Source organism: Vipera ursinii (assembly GCF_947247035.1).
Source record: "Vipera ursinii genome assembly, chromosome: 3".
Taxonomy (NCBI): domain Eukaryota; kingdom Metazoa; phylum Chordata; class Lepidosauria; order Squamata; family Viperidae; genus Vipera; species Vipera ursinii.
Genome location: NC_139516.1, coordinates 5,442,317 through 5,465,331, shown reverse-complemented (window position 1 = coordinate 5,465,331; position 23,015 = coordinate 5,442,317). Strand labels below are relative to the sequence as shown.

Genomic DNA, 23,015 nt, shown 5'->3' with positions numbered 1-23,015 from the left:
GGAATAGCCCACGGCTGCCTAAAGGGTGGAGAAAGAAGCTCCAAAAGATCCTCCCTAATTTCTCGGGCTGCAAAAGAGACGGCGGGAGACTCGTACTTTCAAACTTGCCAGATTCTGTTAACGTAGCCTTACAATATAGCAGAATTCACTCGTCTGGTGGCGTTTCCTAGCCTGGACCACCTGGGTAGGTTGAGAGCTGTGGAGCTTGAAATACTAAACAGGAAGAGAGATCACCGCAGATGGGGACTGTAGCCAAGAAATTAAAAGACGCTTGCTCCTGGGGAGGAAAGCCATGGCAAATCTAGACAGCACACTAAAAAGCAGAGACATCACCCTGCCAACAAAAGTGCGTATAGTCAAGGCTACGGTCTTCCCAAGTTGCAATGTACGGCAGTGAAAGCTGGACCATAAGAAAGGCTGAGCGCCAAAGAATTGAGGCCTTTGAACTCTGGTGCTGGAGAAGACTCCTGCGAGTTCCTTGGACTGCGAGGCGATCAAACCGGTCAGTCCTAGAGGAGATCAACCCTGACTGCTCTTTAGAAGGCCAGACACTGAAGCCGAAACTCAAATCCTTTGGCCACCTAATGAGAAGGAAGGACTCACTGGAGAAGAGCCTCATGCTGGGAAAGGTTGAGGGCAAGAGAAGAAGGGGACAACAGAGAATGAGGTGGCTGGATGGAGTCACTGAAGCAGGAGGCATGAGCCTAAATGGACTCCAGAAGATGGTGGAGGACAGGAAGGCCTGGAGGAACGTTGTCCATGGGGTCGCGATGGGTCGGACATGACTTCGCAACTAACAACAACCATATATACATGCATACATGTACGTATGTGGGAGTATTAGGAAATCTCGCAGTTGGAATCCGCTCTGGGACGTTAAACTTTCTTATTGTTGTTGCACTCCTATTCATTGTTTTGAAAAGCCAAGAAAGATTCTAAGCAAACTGTGTTGGGCAAAGAGCTGCACTGACCTCTTACTTGGCTAGCAATGCTTACCTCGAGATCTGGGAACCGTTCCCAGAATAGCTGAATGGAACCCGTTGAATAAAATGGAGCTATAAAATAAAGAAAAAAGCTGATGCAAAATCCATCTGTTTTCTTCCCGGCTGTAGGGGAAAATCATATCGTATTAAGCTTCGTGTTATATTTGTTAGATTTTAAACAGGCGAAAGAAACAGAACGAGCCCTCCACGTGGGTCCACAATTCAGCCCCAGATTTCTGTGACTTAAGCCAGATAGTTGCTGAGTGCGTGTCGCCCAATTTTACGACCTTTTTTGCCACCGTTGTTAAGCGAATCACTGCATTTGTTGGGTGAATCCGGCGGTCATTAAGCTGCCTCCTTTGACTTGGCTTGTTAGAAAGCGGCTGAGAAAGTTGCGAATGAAGATCATGTGACTGCAGGGTGCCGCAACCATGATCACGTCACCATGGGGATGCTATCATGGTCATAAATGTGACGACCGGTTATAAGTGACTTTTTCAGTGGTGGGGTAACTTGCAACAGATGTTGAAAAAATGATTGTAAGTCAAGGACTAACTAGACTAAACCTGGGGTCTGCTAAACTGCCTAGATCAATGTTTCTCAACCTTGGCCACTTTAAGATGGATGGACTTCAACTCCCAGAATTCCTCAGCCATCCATGCTGGCGGGAGAATTCTGGGAGTTGAAGTCCGTGCATCTTAAAAGTAATAGAGGTTGAGAAACACTGGTCTAGATCAGTGTTTCTCAATGCATGGACTTCAACTCCCAGAATTCCTGAAGATTTTCTACTCCAAAGATGCCAAAGATCTGCCATTCCAATTTAACACGAGTTGGAAGGGACCTTGGAGGTCTTCTAGTCCAACCCACTGCTCAAGCAGGAGACCCTATACCATTTTACACAAATGGATTTCTAACCTTTGAGCGAAGCGTTCCTCATCATGGCGGTCTCAGAAGATGAACGTGCTCATCGGACGTCTGCCCTTTGCATGACTTTCTCTTTGCTCGACAAAGGACAAAAGGAACGGGAAGGAGAGCAGCCTGGGATCCTTCAGTGTCGCTCTATGAAATACGCTGTGTCTTGACACTGTATTTGAATCTTCCCTTTCCTGGGAAGAAGGCACAGAACACAGCGTGCATAAAGCATAAACAAGTATTAGGACATAAAGTTTGACCTTCAGAGCTGCACTTGGCAGCTGAAGATACACCCGGTGACAAAATTGGGAAGGTGGTTGATAGCTGAATGAACTGGATCAGTGTTGTAGTAATGCTTTAATTAGGGGGCCTTAGTGCTCTCTGAGCTGGGTTGTTTTCTTGCAGACGTTTCACGACCCAACTAGGTAACATCATCAGTGCTAGAAGGAAGTGGGGTTTGCGAGGAGGAGGAGGAGGAGGAGGAGGAATAGGACTGTGGGGTCCTTGGTGCTCTCTGAGCTGGGTTGTTTTCTTGCAGACGTTCCATGACCCAACTAGGTAACATCATCAGTGCTAGAAGGAAGTGGGGTTTGCGAGGAGGAGGAGGAATAGGACTGTGGGGTCCTTGGTGCTCTCTGAGCTGGGTTGTTTTCTTGCAGACGTTCCATGACCCAACTAGGTAACATCATCAGTGCTAGAAGGAAGTGGGGTTTGCGAGGAGGAGGAGGAATAGGACTGTGGGGTCCTTGGTGCTCTTTGAGCTGGGTTGTTTTCTTGCAGACGTTTCATTACCAAACTAGGGAACATCATCAGTGGGAAGAGGAGGAGGATTAGGACTGTGGGGTCCTTAGTGCTCTCTGAGTTGGGTTGTTTTCTTGCAGACATTTCATGACCCAACTAGATAACATCATCAGTGCTTCAATTTTCAGGGAGACCTTTTTTTGGCGGTTTATGGAGACCTCATTGAACTCCTGGGAGATAAGAGTACGTGAAATCTTGGTGGATCCTTTGTGGATGCTCAGATCCGAACCTTGCAGCTTGGGTAGTGGAAGAAGGGTGGTCTAAACGTTGCTAAGGACCTCAGAAAGCATTGAGTGAAAAGAGTGAAGACGACTGGAAAACATCGTTCTGCTGCTTTAATCTCTGTGGGGTCCTTCGTGCAGGGGTCTGCAACCTTGACAACTTTTAAGACTTGTGGACTTCATATGCCAGAATTCCTCTGCCAGCTATGCTGGTGGAGGAATGCTGGGAGCTGAAGTCCACAAGTCTTGAAAGTTGTCAAGGTTGCAGACCCCTGCCTTAGTGCAATCTGAGTTTGGTTAGTTTTTTTGGCAGACGTTTCATGACCCAACTAGGTAACATCATCAATGCTAGACGGGAGTGGGGTCTGCTCTCTGTTTATATACAACTGGCTTTCCCTAATCAAGGAACTACACTTTATATAACACAGCAGTTACGAAGGCGTGTATATACTCTGCAGCATATTTCTTTGATTAACTCTTAATTTTATTATTGATATTCCATGATTTTTACAAGGGACTCAAAGCAACAGACACATCCAACAAATTTTCGGCCTCCTATTTCCCCCCAATAACAACAACAACAACCCTGTGAGGTGGGATGGGCTGAGAGTGACTGACTCAAGGTCATCCACCTGCCTTTCATGACCAGGTCATGAGTCTCCTGGTGCCTGGTGCAAAGTCACCCAGCCGGTTTCCATGCCTAGGCAGAACTAGAACTCACAATCTCCTGATGATTGACCCAAAGTCACCCAGCTGGCTTTCATGCCTGGGCGGAACTAGAACTCACAATCTCCTGGCGATTGATCCAAAGACGCCCGCTGGATTTTAGGCCTAAGGTGGAACTAGCACTCACCGTCTCCTGGTGATTGACCCAAAGTCACCCAGCTGGCTTTCATACCTAAGGCAGAACTAGAACTTACAATCTGCCGCTGATTGATCCAAAGTCGCCCAGCTGGTTTTTGCGCCTAAGGCGGGACTAGAACTCACAGTCTCTTGGTTTACTAGCCTGGTGCTTTAACCACTAGACCAGATTGCTTGATTATGATCGGTTCCTTTACTGGGGATCATTGATCCTAAATGACTGTGTGTGAGAAAGAGGAGAGAAATTTTCCTGCAGTTTTCTTGGCTGGATTTCAGACGTGGTTTGCCCTAGCCATCTTCTTCCTAACACTGAGAGAGGGTGACTGCCCCAAGGTCGCCCAGTCGTCTTCGTGCCTAAAGCGGGACTAAAATTCACCGTCGCCCACTTTCTAGCCTGGCGCCTTTCTCCCCCCCCCCCCAGACCAAACTGCCCCTCTTATCACCTCAATATCTTTGAAGAAGCTGCGCTCCCAAAAATTGGAACTGTGAAGCAGGAGAGGACCTGATTTCCTGGGATGGGAGAGAGTGTGAAGCAAGATTTTGTTTTTTGATATATATATATATATATATATATATATATATATATATATATATATATATATATATATATATATATATATTACACACACACACACACACACACACACAATTTGTCCTGATCAAGCTTCCTGCTTTTTGTCGGCTTCTCCTTCAGAATCTCTGCATTGCCCTCACGAAGAAGGATGCTTTAAAACCGCAGTGAATTAATGCAAGGCTTTTAAATTTCGATGGTGTGGAGGCTTGGAAGACCAGGACAGGGAGTGTCCTTGTAACCACGGCAATGTTGTTGCTTTCGGCAGGGGCTGTTCGCTAAGCTGCAATTGCCCTAGGCCGGGCGGGGGCCACGGGGACATCTGGTCGGCCCTCGGGCACCGACGAAACACCCGGCGTGGGCCAGAAGGCCTGAAGAGGACTGTCCATGCCGACCGTTTGCGAAGTGGGGAAGCAGGTAAGCAGCAGATCCTAACTCCTTCGCAAAACCCAGGAGAACATTTTCAAACTCTTGCTTGTAAGGCGGCGGTCTCCAGCCTTGCTGGCTCCACGGACCGGTGACAACGGGGTGGGTGGGTGGCGGGGCGGGGCGGGGGCAATAGGTTTTGCACACACAACCTCTGTGAAGTTGCGAACCAGGGCTGTTGTTAGCTCTGGAGAGGAACACCTGCGCCGTCTCTCCAACCGTTGCCCTTTCATCCTTCGTTAGGAGCCTCTCTTGGCGGTTTCAGGCTCTGAGGCTGGTGCAGCACCAACAGGTGTGTGATTGTGCAGGTGTGTAAGTCGGGGGAGGAAGAAGTACAATGCCCCAGACGGTGCACGAAGCAAAGGACACGAAGGTGGCACCCCCAAACCTTCCCCATTCCTGGGAAAATAAATTAACTAAAGAAAAGAGCCTTGGTGGAGCAGTGGGCTGATGCCTCCTTAAGTAACACCAGCTGCCTGCAATTAGTGCAGGTTCGAGTCCCACCAGGCTCAAGGTTGACTCAGCCTTCCATCCTTCCCAGGTAGGTAAAATGAGGACCCAGATTGTTGGGGGCAATTAAGCTGACTTTGTAATAATGCCGCTTGGGGTGTGTGTGAAAGCCCTAATAAGCAGGCATATACATAGAATGAAGGCTATTGCTAACCTTGTAAGCCGCCCTGAGTCTTCGGAGAAGGGCGGGATATAAATGGAATTAAAAATAAAATAAATAAATAAAAACCTAGATTCCCGTACATGCACGACCTGGTTCCAACAGCCTGTGGACCGGTAAGGGTTTGCAGCCCGGGGTTTGGGGGTCCCTGTTGTAGGGCATCAACTGGCACTGACCCAAGAAAAGACTCTAGTTTAGTCCTTGACTTAACGGCCACATCTGAGCCCAAACCTTCCGTTGCCAAGCCAAGGGACTTTTGCCGCGCTTTTTAAGATAATTTTTGTCACGGTTGTTGAGCAAATCACTGCGGTTGTTAAAGTGAATCATGCGGTCGTTAAGCAAAGCTGCCTTTCCCCCCCCCCCCCGACACACACACACACACACACACACACGCCCCATTGACTTTGTTTGTCGGCAGCCGGCTGGGATGGTGGTCACATGGCCCCGGCACAATACAATCGTCATAAATACAAGTCAGTTGCCAAGCCCCTCCCGCCCACGTTTCGATCACGTGACCCATGGGGATGAACGAATGAATGGATGAGAATATCATTAGCGCTTAAGGTTTATATACTGCCCCAGAACTCTCTACAGCAGGGGTCTTCCAACTTGGCCCTTTTATGACTTGTGGACTTCAACTCCCAGAATTCCTCAGCCAGGCACGCTGGCTGAGGAATTCTGGGAGTTGAAGTCCACAAGTTATAAAAGGGCCAAGTTGGAAGACCCCCTGCTCTACAGCCTTCTCTTAAGCGTTTTACAGAATCAGCGTTATTGCCCCTCCCAACTCTCCGGACCCTCATTTTACCGACCACGGAAGGATGGAAGGCTGAGCTGACCTTGAGCCGGCCAGGATCGAACTGCCGGCAGTGGGCAGAAACAGCCTGCAATACTGCCTTCTAACCACTGTGCTCAATATCTATTGATGGATGGAATGAATGAACGAATCGATCCATCGACGAATGAGAGAATGAATCGGTGAGTGAATGAAAGACTGAATGGGATGGAAGGAAGGAAGGAAGGAAGGAAGGAAGGAAGGAAGGAAGGAAGGATTGAATGTTTTCTGCAGGGCCTCCCGCCGAGTCCGCTGGCCGATATGGCTTGTTCCTCACCCTCTCTGTTTGGCTCCTCCCCTTTCCAGTACCCAGAGCCGCCGTACCCGGACAGACCGCTTCCAATGTCCCAGCATGAGACGTCTCCGGCTGCACTGCGGAGGGCCAGCAACCACCGTCGGGGCAACCCCTGCTCCCTGTGCTGGTGGTGCTGTTGCAGCTGCTCCTGGTAGGTGCCTCCTACGGGAAGGCGGGGGGTGGGAGGGTGGGCTTCGGCTCTTTCCTGGCCTCCGCTCTGCTTCTTCTATACACCGGCACAGCTGCACACATGCACGGCTTCACACCTCTGCCAGGACTCTGCCTTCTTTGCAAGTAGTCCTAGACTTAACGACGATGGCTTACTGAATGCTTGAAAGTTATGATGGACCTCTCCGGGGTTACTTATGATGTGATTCTGATGGCCAGAATCCATCCCATCCTTCCCTTTCCTTCCTTCCCTTCCTTTCCCTCCCCTCCCCTCCCTTCCCCTCCCTCCCCTCCTATTTTTCTTCCTTCCCTTCCCTTCCCTCCCCTCCCACTTGTCTTCCCTTCCTTTCCCTTCTCTTTCCTTCCCTCCCCTCCCTTCCCCTCCCTCCCCTCCTATTTTTCTTCCTTCCCTTCCCTCCCCTCCCACTTGTCTTCCCTTCCTTTCCCTTCTCTTTCCTTCCCTCCCCTCCCTTCCCCTCCCTCCCCTCCTATTTTTCTTCCTTCCCTTCCCTTCCCTCCCCTCCCACTTGTCTTCCTTCCCTTCCTTTCCCTTCTTTCCTTCCCTCCCTTCCCTTCCCCTCCCCTCCTATTTTTCTTCCTTCCCTTCCCTTCCCTCCCCTCCCACTTGTCTTCCTTCCCTTCCTTTCCCTTCTCTTTACTTCCCTCCCTTCCCTTCCCCTCCCCTCCTATTTTTCTTCCTTCCCTTCCCTTCCCTCCCCTCCCACTTGTCTTCCTTCCCTTCCTTTCCCTCCCCTCCCTTCCCCTCCCTCCCCTCCTATTTTTCTTCCTTTCCCTCCACTCCCTTCCCCTCCCTCCCCTCCTATTTTTCTTCCTTCCCTCCCCTCCCACTTGTCTTCCCTTCCTTTCCCTTCTCTTTCCTTCCCTCCCCTCCCTCCCCCTCCCTCCCCTCCTATTTTTCTTCCTTTCCTTCCCTTCCCTCCCCTCCCTTCCCTTCCCCTCCCTCCCCTCCTATTTTTCTTCCTTTCCTTCCCTTCCCTCCCCCTTCCCTTCCTTTCCTTTCTTTCCTTCCTTCCTTCCTTATTTTCTTTCTTTATTCCCTCCTTACTTTCTTCTCTCTTTTTCTTTCTCTTTCTTTCTCTCTCACACACACACAGTTGCATGACTGAACGTCAAGCGCTCAGCATCCAGCCCATATTTATGTCTTGTTTCCAGGGTCCCACAGCCATGTGACAACGTCTTACAACAGTGTTGCCAAAAATCACCATTTACTTCCATTTTCGGCCAAACTGGCCCATGGCGAACCTTTACGTTGCTTAACAGCTGCAGTGTTCGCGTGACAACCACCGCAACAAGAAGCTTTGTAAAATCAGATCGGTCAAGCAGGTGACCCGTTTTACAAACCATCACCACTTAGGACCGTGATGGGCAAGCCCCACTACAATCATAAGTCGAGGAACTAACTCTACTAATGATTTCCAATCTGAACCTATTAAAGCAGCCGGATCTTTTGCAGATGCTCAGTTGAGCTGGGGGGTGGGAGAGAGATGCTGCTGCTTTAATGAGCCATCTCTTTAAACTTAGCGTAGTTCTTGAAAAATGGCTGTGCTTCTCTTGTTCCATCACCCCAGGCTGCCCAGAGTAGCTGGCAGGGAAGTGTGGTATTCGCAAGAGGCACGAAACTCTTCTTCCAGACGATTTGCATAATACGCCCTGCTTTAAGGTGCAAGGGCTAATGAGCGTTTAATGAGCGCTACCATGTGGTGCCAAACCCAGGAAGGCAGCCATCTTTCCGTGGTAAGCAGCGGGGCCCAACGAAGGTATACTTTAAAAGTGTTCTTTGGTAGAAATGTTTTTTTAAAAAAATGGAAATATTTGAGCACTCTGCTAAGCTGATAAGACTGGACTATGAAACTACAGGTAGTCCTCGAGTCGGGACTGCAATCGAGCCCCAAATCCCTGTTGCTAAGTAGGGCAGTTGTTCATTGAGTTTTGCCTCCCCCCTTTTTACGACCTTTCCTGCCACTGTTTTATTTTTATTTTATTTTTATTTTAATTCCATTTATATCCCGCCCTTCTCCGAAGACTCAGGGCGGCTTACAAGCTTAGAAGTAGTCTTCATTCTATGTATATGCCTGCTTATTAGGGCTTTCACACACCCCCAAGCGGCATTATTACAAAGTCAGCTTAATTGCCCCCAACAATCTGGGTCCTCATTTTACCCACCTCGGAAGGATGGAAGGCTGAGTCAACCTTGAGCCTGGTGGGACTCGAACCTGCACTAATGGCAGGCAGCTGGTGTTACTTTGTTGTTAAGTGAATCACGGCAGTGGTTCAAGTAGCAGCACAGTTGCTAAGTGAACCTGGCTTCCCGTTGCTTGTCAGGAGGTCACGAAAGGAGATCACGTAACCTGGGACAACACAACCATCACAAATAGGAGTTGGTTGCTAAAGTGCCTGAATTTTGAACACATGACCATGGGGGGGGGAAGGCTGCCACGGTCGTAAGTGTGAAAAATGGATCCTAAGTCACTTTTCTGTTGTAACTTTGAAAGGTCCCTAAACAAATGGTCGCAAGCTGAGGACTGTCTATGCTTGTTTGCATTCAGGAGGCATTATAAGTAGTCCTCACTTAGCGACCGGTCACTTAGCAACTGTTCAGTTATTATGGGCCCTCCCCCCAAAGCTACTTAGAGCAGGTTCTCAGGTTGCAAAAACTACACACACACACACTGATGTGAACGCATTTGGGGGGGACTTGACAACGGACCCACCATTAAGGCAGTTGCAGCATTCCACAGACAAGTGACCGCCACTTAACAAAGTGTTTTGCCAGTTTCCAACCCTCTGGGAAAAAAATGTCCTGATAGGAATACACGGGCTCACTTAACGACCACGACATTCACTTAACAACCACTGCAGAAAAAAGTCATAAGATCAGCTCCGATCACATGGGTGCCTCAGCTTATGACCGTGACTTACAATGGAAATTCCAGGGTCCACTAGAGGAGAAACTCGCAGACTAACTGTATATATTTTTTCTAACTTTCCCCAGCTCCTGAGCAAAGAGAAGAGGGCCAGTGAGTAGAGTAGAAAAGAATAGAAAAGAATAGAAAAGAAAAGAAAAGAAAAGAAAAGAAAAGAAAGTACAATAGAATAGAATAGAAAATAGAATAGAAAATAGAGTACAATAGAATAGAGTACAATAGAGTAGAGTAGAATAGAATAGAATAGAATAGAATAGAATAGAATAGAATAGAATAGAATAGAATAGAATAGAATAGAATAGAATAGAATAGAATAGAATAGAAATACAGACTGGAATGGAATGGAATAGAACTTGGCCCTTTTATGACTTGTGGACTTCAACTCCCAGAATTTGTGCCTGGCTGAGGAATTCTGGGAGTTGAAGTCCACAAGTGATAAAAGGGCCAAGTTTGAAGACCTCTGATCTGCAGGTACTCCACTTAACGATCACAATTGCATCCCAGAATTTCTTGTTACTAAGCGAGACAGTTGTTTAAGGGAGTTTTGCCCCATTTTACAACTAGTCTTGCCACCGTTGTTAAGTGAATCACTGCAGCTGGCTTCCCCATTGACTTTGCTTGTCTGGAGGTCGCAAAAGGGGATCCTGTGGCGCCGGGACACTGCGAGCGTCATAAATATGAGTCGGTTGCCAAGCCTCTGAATGTTGATCATATGACCCATGGGGATGCAGCAATGGTCATAAGTGTGACAGATGTTCCTAAGTCACTTTTTTCAGAATAACAGAGTCAGAAGGGACCTTGGAGGTCTTCTAGTCCAACCCCCTGATCAAGCAGGAAACACTGTACCAGGGCTCTTCAAACTTGGCCCTTTTATGACTTGTTGATTTCAACTCCCAGAATTCCTCAGCCAGAGTGCCTGGCTGAGGAATTCTGGGAGTTGAAGTCCACAGGTCATCAAAGGGCCAAGTTTGAAGACCCCTGACCTATACCATTTCGGACAAATGGTTGTCCAATCTCTTCTTAAAAACCTCTAGTGATGAAGGCCCCACAACTTCTGGAGGCAAGTCCTCCCACTGATTAATTGTTCTCACTGGTAAGAAGTTTCTCTTTAATTCCGGGTTGCTTCTCCCCTTGATTACTTTCCATCCATTGTTTCTTGTCTTACCTTCTGGTATTGCCTTCTTGGAAAATAAATTCACCCCCCTCTTCTTTGTGGCAGCCCCTCAGATATTGGAAGGTTGCTATCGTGTCACCCCTGGTCTTCTTTTCATTAAGCTAGCCATGCTTGGTTCTTGCAGCCCTTCTTGGTATATTTTAGTCTCCAGTCCCCTAATCATCTTAGTTGCTCTTCTCTGCACTCTTTCCAGAGTCTCTACATCTTTTTTATAATGTGGTGACCAAAACTGGTTGCAGTATTCCAGATATGGTCCCAGTAAGGCTTTATAAATTTTTAATTCCATTTCTATCCCGCCCTTCTCCGAAGACTCAGGGCGGCTTACAAGCTTAGCAGTAGCCTTCATTCTATGTATATGCCTGCTTATTAGGGCTTTCACACACACACACCCCAAGCGGCATTATTACAAAGTCAGCTTAATTGCCCCCAACAATCTGGGTCCTCATTTTACCTACCTCGGAAGGATGGAAGGCTGAGTCAACCTTGAGCCTGGTGGGACTCGAACCTGCACTAATTGCAGGCAGATGGTGTTACTTAAGGAGGCATTAGCCCACTGCTCCACCAAGTAGTAGTAACTTCAAATGCTCACTAAACTACTGTTGTAAATTGAGGACTAACTTAATTTTACTTGACAATACGAGTGGAACTGTTCTGGTTATCTCTAGACCAGGGGTCTTCAAACTTGGCCCTTTTATGACTTGTGGACGTCAACTCCCAGAATTCCTCAGCCAGGCGTGCCTGGCTGAGGAATTCTGGGAGTTGACGTCCACAAGTCATAAAAAGGGCCAGGTTTGAAGACCTCTGCTCTAGAATTTTAGCTTCTATTTAGTCTTCTGGCTGATTAAACACTTAAGAGAGTCCTGACATCTACTGGCCAAATCAAAGCAGACCAAAATTCAAAAATCAGGAAAGAAAAAAGAAAAAACCCCACTGGGAGCCACATCGCCCTATTAATTCTGATTCCCTTTGCAGACAATTAATTATTCTCAAGTCTTTTTTTCTTTTTTCCACAATTAGCAGTCTGGGTATAAATAATGCTTTGCCTGCATGTTTGATTTTCCCTTGGCTTAATTGAGCAATGCGGTCTCTGTTGAATTTGATTCCCTCGTTTCCAATGGTTTTTGCAACTTGCCTGGATTGCTTTGTGGTTGATCTCGCTATTAAATCATCCCAAGAAAAATGAAGTGCCGATGACAACACGGTCTTCTCTTCCTTGCGGTCTGATAATAGCTTGAGGAGCCCTTCCCTTAGGCCCGCGTTTTTCAAACATGGCGACTTTGAAGCTGCGTGGACTTCAACTCCCAGAATTCCCCAGCCTTAAAGCAGCGGGACTAAAAACTCACAGTCTCCTGGTTTCTTTCTTTTATTTTAATGGAAGTTTTTTATTCGTTTTTTTCCATACACACAATAGTAATTTTTCAACCAATATGCTGTCTGAGTTTACACACTAAGACATATTTAATTTCTAATCCTTTCTAAAGGTAAAGGTTCCCCCGCACATGCATGCTAGTCATTTCTGACTCTAGGGGCCGGTGTTCATCTCCGTTTCAAAGCTGAAGAGCCAGCGCTTGTCCGAGGACGTCTCCGTGGTCATGTGGCCGGCATGACTAGACGCCAAAGGCGCACGGAACGCTGTTCCCTTCCCACTGTCGTGGTCCCTATTTTTCTACTTGCATTTTTCACGTGCTTTCGAACTGCTAGGTTGGCAGAAGCTGGGACGAGTAACAGGCGCTCACTGTGCTACGCGGCACTCGGGATTCGACCCGCCAAACTGCCGATGATCTTTTTTTTTTTTTATTAAAAAGTTTTAACATACAGTTTATCTTTAACAATCCCCCCTCCCCCTCCCCTCTCCCTCCCCCCTCCCTCTCCCCCCTCCCCCCTTCCCCCCCCGACTTCCCAGAGCTAAATACAAGGTATATATATAAAAAAAACCAATCATAAACAACCATATACTAAAAACCATAAACTCTAAAATCCATCACTCTCTAGCTTATATAGGATAAAACAAACCTTAGTAATATTAAATATATATAGAAAAGCTAAAATAGAAAAAGAAAAAAAAGAAAGAAGACTTATTCAAATGCTACATGAAACTTCTTGACCCTATACTTGTTCTGGATAAATTCAATCCATTTTCTCCATTCCATAATATAACGTTCTTGCGAGTGATCTTTCAAATAAGCCGAAATCTTCGCCATCTCTGCCAGGTCGGAGACCTTTAAAGTCCACTCTTCTATGGTCGGCAGTTCCTCTTTCTTCCAATACTGACCTATCAAAAGTCTTGCTGCCGTAATTAAATTTAACATCAATTTAGTGTCCACAACCGTAGCATCCGTAATTATTCCCAACAAGAAAAATTGCGGACAAAACTTTATCCTTTGCTTGAAGATCTTCTGCATATTCCACCAAATTTTTATCCAGAAGGCCTTAACCTTTTTACAAGTCCACCATACATGAAAATATGTTGCATCTTCATCACCACATCTCCAGCATTTTGGCTGATAATTCGGATACATACTTGCAAGCTTTTTAGGATCTAGATGCCATCTATAAAATATTTTATACAAACTGCCGATCTTCTGATCGACAAGCTCAGCGTCCTAACCCACTGAGCCACCGCGTCTTTCTAGCCAATGGTAAAAAAAAACCTGGTCACAGCTCCTATATGATCTTCAAAATTGAGCTGTGAATCAAGGAGGACACCCAAATTGCGAGCCCTATCTACGGGGGGGGGGGGTAATAGGGGTTAAATAGGGGTTTTATTTTATTCAAGGACTAAATTTAATTATTTTAATTTTTCTTAACTTTTGTAATTTGTCTTGCTATTTCAAATTAAGGAATTTAAAATAACAATGCAAATTACAAAAGTGAAGCGCCCTGAGTCCTACAGGAGAAGGGCGGTATATAAGTCTAATAAGCATAAGCATAACAATAAGTCCCAGGCTTGCTAATTGTCCGTTTCTTCCTTTTCTTTCAGTCTCATAGTCAATAATAATAATAATAATAATAATAATAATAATAATAATAATAATAATAATAATAATAATAAACCTTTATTGTCAAAGTACAACATGTGTACATTGAGATTAGCTGAGCCTCCCCCTGTGCTCTCTCCCCCCAACACACAGTGACAACAAACCCTCCATCCCACCACACCATGTGAACCAACCACACCACACACCGACCTCCCAAGTCAATTCTGCATAAGATTATGTCCCATTTAAAAGCCTAACAGCCCACGGATAAAAGCTATTTTTCAGCCTGTTGGTACGGCTGGCTATATTCCTATATCTCCTACCCGATGGTAGGAGAGTAAAAAGATACCGTCCAGGGTGTGAGTCGTCCCTGAGAATCTTCCTCACTCTTCCAAGGAGCCCTGGCGAGGTCATCCAGTGGTGTCAGGGGACAGCCCACCATGTCTTGTGCTGTGCTCACTACCCTCTGTAATACTTTCCTATCCGCGGCTGTCAGACCAGCATACCAAACCACAATACCATACGAGAGGACGCTCTCTATGGTAGACCGGTAAAAGAGGGTCACTAGCCGTTGTTCTACCCTGTTCTTCCGCAAGACCCTAAGAAAGTGAAGCCTCTGTTGGGCCTTTCTGGCCACCTGGGTTGTGTTAACTTTCCAGGTCCATTTCTGTCCATTTCTGCACATTCTAGTATTTTTTCTAATTCTTTCTTCCTCTGATGGTATTCCTTCATTTCTCCAGCGGTGCGCAAATATAATTCTTGCCGCTCTCGTGACTTGAAAAGTCAAGTATAAGCTTTGTTTATTAGTCTTTTCTGGCATTGTACCTAATAATAATAATAATAATAATAAAAGTTCAGGTTTAAAATCAACATGTTCTCCTAACATCTTTCCAAGCCAGGTGTGTGTACTTTTTTCCCAATAATTCTTGACTTTTATCACAAGTCCACCGAACGTGTTAATAGGTGCCTGACTTGTGTTTACATTTCTCCAGGTTTCTTGCTGTGAGGCCGTAACCACTACACCAAACGGCCTCACTTGAACGCTTTATTTATTTATTTATTTATTTATTTTATTTAGATTTATATACCGCCCTTTCCCGAAGGACTCAGGGCGGTTTACGGGGCATTTAAAAAAACAGTCAATACAAACGTTAAAACAAAAATGAAAAGAGATTAAATAGAACCCTGAGAAAATTAAAACCCAGTTAAAATTAAAATGAAAAATTAAATTCTCAGCCTGGGCCAGAGAGCTCGAAGAGCCAAGTCTTCAGGTCCCGGCGGAAAGAACGGAGGGTGGGGGCAGTCCTAAGCTCCGCAGGCAGCTGGTTCCACAGGGCAGGCGCACCCACTGAGAAGGCCCTACCCCTGGGTGTTACCCGCCGGCAGTCTTTAACCGGCGGCACCCTGAGAAGACCCTCCCTGTGGGAGCGCACTGGACGAAGGGAACTTGATGCTGGCAGCAGGTGTTCCCTCAGATATCCCGGGCCCAAGCCATTTAGGGCTTTAAAATACAGCCGTGTAATTAGTGCTCCACGTAGCAGGACAATTGTGCAAAAATTTCAGCTGCTGCGCGAGACGCTCTTTACGTGAACTTTGCCTCTTTTTACGTTCTCCCTTGCCGCAGTTGCTAAGTGAATCCCTGCAGTTATATAAAGTGAGGAATCCGGTTGTTAGGTGAATCCGGCTGCCCCCATGGACTTTGCCCGTCCGAAGGTCGCAAAAAGGGATCACGTGACCCGGGGGGAAACGACGCAGCCGTCATAAATGGGAGCCGGCTGCCGAGCGTCTGAATTTTGATCACTTGGGAGGGTTGCCGTGGTTTTCAGTGTGAAAAAAAAAACAGTCATTTTCATTCCGGGTGCCATTGTAACTTCAAACAGTCACTAAATGAAAGGTTGCAAGTCAAGGACTTATCGGTAATTTGTAAAGCCATGGTTTTTGATTCAGATCTTCAGGAAATTCTCATTTTTCTCCCCTTTCTGCCCCTCCCCCCCGGCCTTAGGAATGAAGACCGGGAGAGGGCCTGGAGAGCATCTCGCGAAACCAAATTGGAGACCATTCCCAACTGTGAATCCTGGTGAGTTTTACCTTTTGTTGTTATTGTTGTTTTTGTTGGTTTTTTTTTTTTGCAACGCGTGCAGTTAGTACAGCTAGTCCTCGACTTTACGACCACAATCGAACCCAGAACTTGGGCTGCTAAGTGAGAAATTTGTTTAAGCCAGTTTTGCCCCGTTTTACGACCTTTCTTGCAGGGTCATTCCCCCGGGGTCTCTTCAACCTACGGGCCGTCGGGGAGGCCTCCACGTACGACCACAATTGCATCCCCAAATTTCCGTTGCTAAGCGAGACAGTTGTTTTCACCCATTTTACGACCTTCCTTGCCACGGTTATTAAAGTGAATCCCTGCAGGGGTTCAAGTCCGGTATCACGGTTGTTTAAGTGGAATCCGGCGTCTTCCATCGACTTTGCTTGTCAGAAGGTGGCAAAAGGGGATCACATGACCTCGGGACAACCTGCAACCGTCATGAGTACATGCCAGTTGCCAAGCGTCTGAACTTTGATCACATGACCATAGGGAGATGCTGCAGCGGTCGTGTGAAAAACGGTCGTAAGTCCTTTTTTTCAGTGCCGTTGTAACTGTTCTGTCCCAGCCCAAGTGAGTCCTTGTTATGCTCACAAGGAGAAACTCCTCTTCCAATCAAGCAGGCAGGAACTGCTGGAAAACCCCAAACCCCTCTTTTAATAATCACAGACCTGAGTCAATGTCCAAGGCAAACAAACACAGTCCACAGAAACTCGATCCTCAACACGAACGGCGGCCTTCGGCAACCAGCACCTCCCACACCTTCCCTTTTATAATTCAGCCACGGCGTGGCTTCCTAATGCCTTCTCCTTTGCCTTTGGAGCCGCCCCACTGCCTCCCTCTGTCCTACTCGCTTCTCTCGCCTGCGCTTTCGTGCATCCTGGATTTGTCCCAGCTGTTCTTCATTGCTGTCCAACTCAGAGTCCCAGCACAGCCGTGTCTCAGCCTGAGCGTGAGTAGAGGGGCCAGGCTCCTCGTCCGACTGTAACTCTCGGAGCTCCTCAGAGCCTTCCTCTGACTCTGATGTCACTCCAGGCCCCTCCTCCTCCTCATCTGAGTCCTCAGACTCAGCTGCCAGATCCAGGGGCTGGCGAGGAATCACAGCAGTAACTTCGAACGGTCACTAAGGGAACTGTTGTAAGTCGGCGGCTACCTAGACTACTAAGTTTATTATAAGGTTAAATTAACACAATCTTGCAGGTCTCGAAATGCATCTCTCTCTCTCTCCCCCCCCTCCGACTTTACATCCCAAGTAACTAAGGAGGGTCCCGCCTGAGATGTTTGCCATGTCCCTTTTACTTCTGTGGGCCCGGCTGCCTCTTATCTGACTGCTGCCTAGTCTGAGGGCCCTCCTGTCTTTCAAGGCCGTTCCCTCACTAAGGAGCTGACGACGGGTACAGTAAGATGCCCACGGCAGGTCAAAACACTGCATGGACCTAATTATTTCTCGGCATCCGGTGCAAATTTAGATTTTGCTCCGTTGTCCCTTTCGTGAAAGATTACAAGAATGCACACTGCTTTGCACCCCGCCCTACCACCCCCCCCCATCAGATTTGGATGTCGTTGATTATGCAACTCAGATTCTGGATGCGAAAGATCTCAGGTTACTTCCTTTACAAAGGATTTTAGCAAGCAAGAAACTTTCCACCCTCCATGAAAAGGCATTGAGTTTAATGCCGGGTGACGCTTGGTTATAAAACCTGGTTAAAAATATCTCCTGTTAGCTTGGCCCCTATAAGGCTTTGGATGGCTTGGGGCTCGGCCTAGCTGTCACTAGAAAGGTCAGAATATTGTGGGTTTATACATCAGGATCGACTACTGGGGGGGAAATCCAGGGTTAAACAGTTAAATTGTACTGATGCTGCTACTAAATCTGTAACTGGTCTGTGAAGAAAGAGTGCAGAGGAGAGCAACCAGGATAATCGGGACTGGTGGCTAAAATATACAAGGAAAGGTTGCTGGAATTGGGTGTCTCTAGTTTAATGAAGAGAAGGGTGAGGGGTGACATGATAGCAGTGGTCCAGTATCTCAGGGGCTGCCCCAAAGAAGAGGGAGTCAAGCTATTCTCCAAAGCACCTGAAGGCAGGTCAAGAAGCAATGGATGGAAACTAGTCAAGGAGAGAAGCAACCTAGAACTAAGGAGAAATTTCCTGACAATGAGAACAATTAACCACTGGAACTACTTGCCTCCAGAAGTGGTGAATGCTCCAACACTGGAAGTTTTAAAGAAGAGACTGGACAGCCATTTCTCTGAAATGGTGTAGGATTTCCTGCCTGAGCAGAAGGTTGGACTAGATAACCTCCAAGGTCCCTTCCAACTTTATTGTTATTATTATAAGACGTTCTATATCAGGGATGTCAAACTGCCGGCCCACGGGCTGGAGGTGTCATCGGGATACCATGCCCACCCCATTGCCAGCAATGGCAAAAAAACTCCGATACATTGCGCGATGTCACATGACATCGCGGGTTTGACATGTCTGCTGTATATACATCAAGTGTAAACCCAACCACTAAGTTGGTGCTGCCGAGCGTAGACTTAGAGCAACGTGCAGGTAGTTCTTGACTTACAACCACAGTTGAAATAAGAACCTCAGTGTCTAAGCAAGATGGTTGTTGAGTGAGTCACACCCAATTTTGTCAAGGTATTGATTTAACAGCTAACCAACTTATGTAACGTATGTAAAGATGGGAATGACTCAGCAGGGTCTGTGTCTCTTTAAGAGCCTTTGTATAAAAGGGAAGGCTCTGCTGATGTGTTCTTTTTCCTTCCGTTTCTTGCTGTCACTGGTTTGTTGGATCCTGCTGTATTAGCACGTGTAGGTATATTGTTCCTGGTGTGTGATATTGTAGATACTGTAAGATAAACCACCCTTTACTATAGACCACTGTTTACTGTTTTTAATCCTGGGTTATCTCGCGCAGTAAGACTGCATGCTCTGACAAATTTTAATCACCTTTTTTCCACAGGTGTTAAGCAAATGACTGTAATTGTTAAGTGGGTCGCAGAGTTTCTAAGCAAATTCAGCTGTCCCTATTGATTTTGCGTGTCAGAAGCCAACTGGGAAGATCAGAAATAGTGATCTTGATGCTGCAGTCATTGTGAATACATACTGGTTGTGAAGCATTTGAATTTTGATCACATGACTGGGGATATTGTGATGATCGTGTGAGTTACAGTCATGAGTCATTTTTTTCAGTGGCTTTATAACTTTAAATGGTCACTTAATGAATAGCTGTAAGTCGAGGACTATCTGTAAGTTGTTTTTAAGAGCCTCCAGCAAAGGAGCATGAAAGCTGTACAATATCTTCTCAAACTTGTCAATTTTAAGACACATGGACTTCAACTGTTGAAGTTGACTTCACCTGTTGAAGTTGACTTCACCTGTTGAGTTGACTTTGATTGGGTTGAGTTGAGGTGTGTGGACTTCAGCTGTTGAAATTGAGTTGAATTGGTTGAGTTGAGGTGAGTGGTCTTCAATTGTTGAAATTGATGTCATCTGTTGAATTGGTTGACTTGAGATGTATAGACTTCAAAGCTTGAAGACAACTTCAACTGTTGAATGGAATTGGTTAAGATGTGTGGACTTCAACTCTTGAAGACAGCTTCAACTGTTGCGTTGAATTGGTTAAGTTGAGATATGTGGACTTCAACTCTTGAAGTTGACCTCAACTCTTGAGTTGAAGTCCACAGGTCTTAAAGCTGCCAATAGAAATAATGTGTAAGTATTACTGAGATGTTACTCCAATAACATATCTCTTCCTCCTCCTCTCCTCTTCTTTCTACTGTGACTCACTCTGCCTTGCTTTGTTTCTGCTGGATTGTGTTCCTGGTGGCTTCAGCACCAAACCCACCACCGAAGAAGTCAAGGGCTGGTCCCAGTCATTTGACAAGTTGATGAAAAATCCAGCTGGCAGGAACGTGTTTCGGGAATTCTTACGGACTGAATACAGCGAAGAAAACATGCTCTTTTGGTTAGCGTGCGAGGAACTCAAAAGCGAATGCAACAAACATGCCATTGATGAGAAAGCACGGATGATCTATGAAGATTACATCTCCATCCTTTCTCCCAAGGAGGTATTTCATTTCGTATTTTATTCCAGCACTCTAAAATATTTCAGGTACCAATTTCAGATACCAATTTTAATTCAGGAATGAAGGTGAATATACGTGTCCCAGGATAATGTTGCAAGATCCAATCTGGATCGCTCACTGGGATCAGAGGTTTAACTCTTTTGAGCTTTCAGACCCTAGCTGTACTGGGTCCAGTTCTAGTCACCATGGTAACAAAAAAGATTCTGAGTTCCTAGAAAGAGTGCAGAGAAGAGCAGCAAGGATAGGATAGGATAGGATAGGATAGGATAGGATAGGATAGGATAGGATAGGATGGAAAAGACATAATAATAGAATAAAATAGAATAGAATAGAATAGAATAGAATAGAATGTAGAATAGAATGTAGAATAGAATAGAAAGATTGTAGAATAGAATAGAATAGAATAGAATAGAATAGAATAGAATAGAATAGAATGATTATAGAATAGAATAATAGAATAGAATAGAATAGAATAGAATAAAATAGAATAGAATAGAAGGATTGTAGAAGAATAGGATAAAATAGAATAGAATAAAGAAAACATGGAATGGAGAATAGAATAGAAAGATTGTAGAATAGAATAGAATAGAATAGAATAGAATAGAATAGAATAGAATAGAATAGAATAGAAAGATTATAGAATAGAATAGAATAGAATAGAATAGAATAGAATAGAATAGAATAGAATAGGATTGTAGAAGAATAGGATAAAATAGAATAGAATAAAGAAAACATGGAATGGAGAATAGAATAGAACAGAAAGATTGTAGAATAGAATAGAATAGAACAATAACTTCCATTGTCACATTGAATATACACTAATCGGCATACATTAAAAAGAAGTTTCATTATCAGCTGTCAAAGGGTCACCACCACCAATATACACTGTATAAATATGACAAAAATACCTAAATAAATAAGGAATCTGGAGGTTAAATTGTATGATGAACGATTGAGGGAACTGGGTATGTCTAGCCTAACAAAGAGAAGGATTAGGGGTGACATGACAGCTGTCATACAATGTTTGAGTGGCTATCACAAAGAAGAGGGGATAGACTTATTCTCCAAAGCCTTCCAGGGCAGAACAGGAACTAACTGGTAGAAGATCATTAAACAGATCCAGCCATGACCAAGGAGAAAATTCTTGGCAAATGTCTTCCTCCTCCTATTTTCCCCACAACAACAACCCTGTGAGGTGGGTCGGGCTGAAAAAGAGGGAATAGCCCAAAGTCACCCAGCTGGCTTTCTTGTCTAAGGCGGGCCTAGAACTCCCAATCTACTGGAGATTGGTCCAAAGTCACCCAGCCAGCTTTCATATCTAAGGCAGGACTAGAACTCACCGTCTCCTGGTGATTGGTCCAAAGTCTCCCAGCCGACTTTCATGTTTAAGGCAGGACTAGAACTCCCAATCGCCTGGGGATTGGTCCAAAGTCACCCAGCCAGCTTTCATATCTAAGGCAGAACTCACCGTCTCCTGGTGATTGGTCCAAAGTCACCCAGCCGACTTTCATGTTTAAGGCAGGACTAGAACTCCCAATCGCCTGGTGATTGGTCCAAAGTCACCCAGCCGACTTTCATACCTAAACCGGGATTAGAATACCGGAACTAGAACTCACTTAACCTGAACCGCTAGTCCCGTCTGACTCTCCCTTGATTGACAGTCCACCAGAATAATCTTTCTCTTTGCGTTCTGCCCACCCTCCTTGCTCAGGTCAGCTTGGATTCCCGCGTTCGCGAAGGCATCAACCGCAAGATGCAGGAGCCTTCCTCGCACACCTTCGACGATGCGCAGCTACAGATTTACACACTGATGCACAGAGACTCCTACCCCCGTTTTCTGAACTCTGCCATATACAAAGCTCTGCTCCAGAGTGTGTCTCGGTCGTCTTCGGAGTCTTAAGCCCTTCTGTACCATTGATGGAGACACCAAGTGAAGGGTTTCCTTCCATAGAGCAGGTGTTTTCTTCGGACCCCCACCCCCACCCTTTCTTCTTTAAAAAAAATCTCCCAAATGAGCTTACAGAACAAATAGACTGAAGACTTAACCCAGCTGAGTTCTGACCACAGACAATTGTCCAGCTGTTGGAAAGGTCAGTCCTCAACTTCCGTTTTTCTTCGTTCAGAAAAGGGCCCACGCCAGTCACCACCAAGAACTTCAAACTCAGGCTTCTACTTCCATGACCGAACCAGTTTTGGTGACCAGTATCTGGCCGGTCACCCTAGAGTTGGAGAACGCAGAAGGAAGCCACCAACCAGCAACAAATTGGGAGGTGGACCTCTGGGGCAAGGGGGCAGAAGAAACCAGGCCAAAGCCCGTTATTATCTCCGGAACGTTGGATCTCTCTCTCTCTCTCGGATTTTTCTCTTTTTATTTTATTTTTAAATTCCTTCCATGTTTGTTAAGAATTATTTCCAGGGTGTTCTTGTAGACGCAAAGATCTCGAGACAGTTCGAGTGGAAACCGCGGTTAGGCTAATGTAATGGGATTAAGCAAAGTTCAGATGTTATAAAAAAAATATGTTCAGGTTTTCTGCATCCCGGATACTTTTCGATTCAGTTTATCCCAGGTAGGGTTCCCTCACCTCAGTTTGAGAAGAAGCAGGGAGCTCTTCAAAGGGGAAGAGAAGATCGCTGGTACTTGGCTCTGAGCAGGGGTGGGATTCAAATACCTGAACAACCAGTTCTCATATTTGAGGCAGGCCTGGGCCTCCGATGCCTAGAACGGACTTCCGGAAGTGGCATCCATATACTTCCGGTGGGCCGTTCTAGGCCTGGGTGGATTCCAGGCCTCCAAGGCCTAGAACAGACTTCCAGAAATGGTATCCATGCACTTCCGGTGGACTGTTCCTAGGCCTGGGAGGCCTCCAATGCCTAGAACGGACTTCCAGAAGTGGCATCCGTACACTTCCAGTGGGCCATTCTAGGCTTGGGAGGACTCTTCCAATGCATCCTCCAGGCCTCCGAGGCCTAGAACGGATTTCCAGAAGTGGTATCCATGC

The 23,015-nt window shown here is 46.0% G+C and overlaps 1 protein-coding gene across 3 annotated transcripts in view; it reads left to right on the top strand.

Moving 5' to 3' along the window:
• RGS19 (regulator of G protein signaling 19) overlaps window positions 1-22,001 on the top strand; it is a 63,470-nt gene extending 41,469 nt beyond the window's left edge. For all 3 annotated transcript variants that reach the window (XM_083360993.1, XM_083360995.1, XM_083360994.1), the window contains exons 2-6: window positions 4,618-4,766; window positions 6,584-6,723; window positions 15,840-15,914; window positions 19,764-19,998; window positions 21,728-22,001. In XM_083360993.1, the coding sequence (XP_083217119.1) occupies window positions 4,737-4,766; window positions 6,584-6,723; window positions 15,840-15,914; window positions 19,764-19,998; window positions 21,728-21,916 (669 nt within the window). In that variant the 5' untranslated portion in view covers window positions 4,618-4,736 and the 3' untranslated portion in view covers window positions 21,917-22,001. The remainder of the gene's footprint in view (window positions 1-4,617; window positions 4,767-6,583; window positions 6,724-15,839; window positions 15,915-19,763; window positions 19,999-21,727) is intronic.
• Window positions 22,002-23,015: the final 1,014 nt, after the last annotated feature.